Raw genomic sequence first — 1825 nt, forward strand, 5'->3', positions numbered from 1 at the left:
ACCTAAAAGGACACCTTTCCAAACTGGGACTGACAGAGGACCCAACTTGTGAGAGGTGCTTACAAGAAGATGAATCAGCCACACACATCTTATGTGATTGTGAGGCTATAGCTTATTTAAGATATCGCCATCTAGGTCAGTTCTTCATGGAACAAATTACTTTTATGACGGCCCTATAAATAAATAAAGTCCTACATTTCGTTCGAAGTGTAGGATTAATAAATGGTTAATCCAAAGGGGAAGCACAATAGATAATTGAAGGTCGCAGTGCGAGGGCCAGTTTTATGGCTCACCCCTCATACTCATACATTATAATACTGATGGGGGCACGCGGTAGCGTAATTGGTTGAGGCACTATGCTAGAAGCCGGAAGGTCGCGGGTTCGATTCCCGACGAGGCCACAGGATTCTTTTAATTGGCTTAATCCTTCCAGCCGCACCATGGCCCTGGAGTCGACTCAGCCTCTAACAGAAATGAGTACCATGAATCTTCCTGAGGGTAAAGGGTTGCCGGTGGTTGCATAAGGCTGACAACCTCTCTGCCATCTGTGAGCCGATTGTCTGGAAAATATGGGAGCTTCGACGTCTCACAACCCTATGGGCCTCCACGGCTTATTACAGGGATAGCTTTACCTTACCTTTTACATTACCGATGTTTCAACATCAGGTGTACGAAGCAGCCTTAAGAACACATTCGACCCGGGGAAATGCATAACTCTTCGTCAAATGTTACTACAGTCAACAAATCAAGAAGAGCAGTGGGGGGGGGGATGTTGCATATGTGATTGCCGAACAGGATGGACTAGAGGTAACGCTATAGGCTTGTATGAGGGAGCATCTCGGTTCGAATCTTGGCCGAGGCATCGGCTCTCCTGACTCAGGTTTCTCGTAGTATTCCTCAATGCCTCCAGACAAATTCCGGCATAGTACCTCAGAGAAGCCACGACCGCTTCCTTTCAAATCCTTTTCACTTCATTAGCCATTGTAACATTCTACATTTCATAGCCTCGGGAGTGAATATCAGTGACCAGCAAGAGGCAGGCGGAAAACAGCTGTTCTCCTTGCCGCATGCTTCTAGCTGGCAACTGGCTTGGCTTACTCTTCGACCCTGAAGATGGAAGCAGTATGTTCCTCCGAAACACCATTGAACATTACATGGCGTGGTATTCAGAATATGGTACGCTTCATATTTGCCGCTGTGGAAATTAAGAATTTGTGTATTACTGTCTTATGGAATATGACATCGTATAGTCTGGTACATAGATGAGTATAATCGTTTCGGAGGAACCCATTATGTCTCTGTCTTCAAGTGGCCGGCAAGGAGTTCCTCTTTCCACCTATTTCTTGCTGGACATTTGCTCGTCTTATTGTCTGACCCTGAAGATGGAAACATTATTTTCCTCCGAAACTTCAGTCAACCGAAATATGCGGCGTCACATTCAGTAAGACACATTTAAAATTCCTACTCTGTTAGGCCCTTAGGTAGAGCTGTAGTGTAGCTCTGCTCCCGTTGATGTCCTCACCATCGTCCGAGATGTGGGTAACGCAGCGGTCCTTGTTAGGTGGACACGGCAAGAGGCTGTCACTGCCACACTCCTCGTTCTTGTACCTGGTGCACTGGTAGCATGTCAGGTTGCCCTCCCCTGCAGCTGCAACACAAGAAAGAGGAGGAGGACATTATAAATGGCGGCCGCTGTACTGGGCGTTACAGTCACCCACGTGACTTCAGCACTTTGCCACATAAGCCTTGCCAAGAGTACACGTTTATTTGTGTAAACAACATCCAAGGCCTAACCTTAGACCATTTTGGCAATTCATTCATTCAT

At 46.6% G+C, this 1825-nt stretch overlaps 1 protein-coding gene across 1 annotated transcript in view; it reads right to left on the reverse strand.

Annotated features, from left to right (window-relative positions):
- LOC111872474 overlaps positions 1 to 1648 on the reverse strand; it is a gene marked incomplete at its 5' end in the record, with an annotated part of 15551 nt that extends 13903 nt beyond the window's left edge. The window contains one exon of the mRNA XM_023866430.2: positions 1523 to 1648. Within this exon, the coding sequence (XP_023722198.1) occupies positions 1523 to 1648 (126 nt within the window). The remainder of the gene's footprint in view (positions 1 to 1522) is intronic.
- Between the last annotated feature and the right edge of the window lie 177 nt (positions 1649 to 1825).

Source organism: Cryptotermes secundus, unplaced genomic scaffold, assembly GCF_002891405.2.
Source record: "Cryptotermes secundus unplaced genomic scaffold, Csec_1.0 scaffold507, whole genome shotgun sequence".
NCBI classification, from domain to species: domain Eukaryota; kingdom Metazoa; phylum Arthropoda; class Insecta; order Blattodea; family Kalotermitidae; genus Cryptotermes; species Cryptotermes secundus.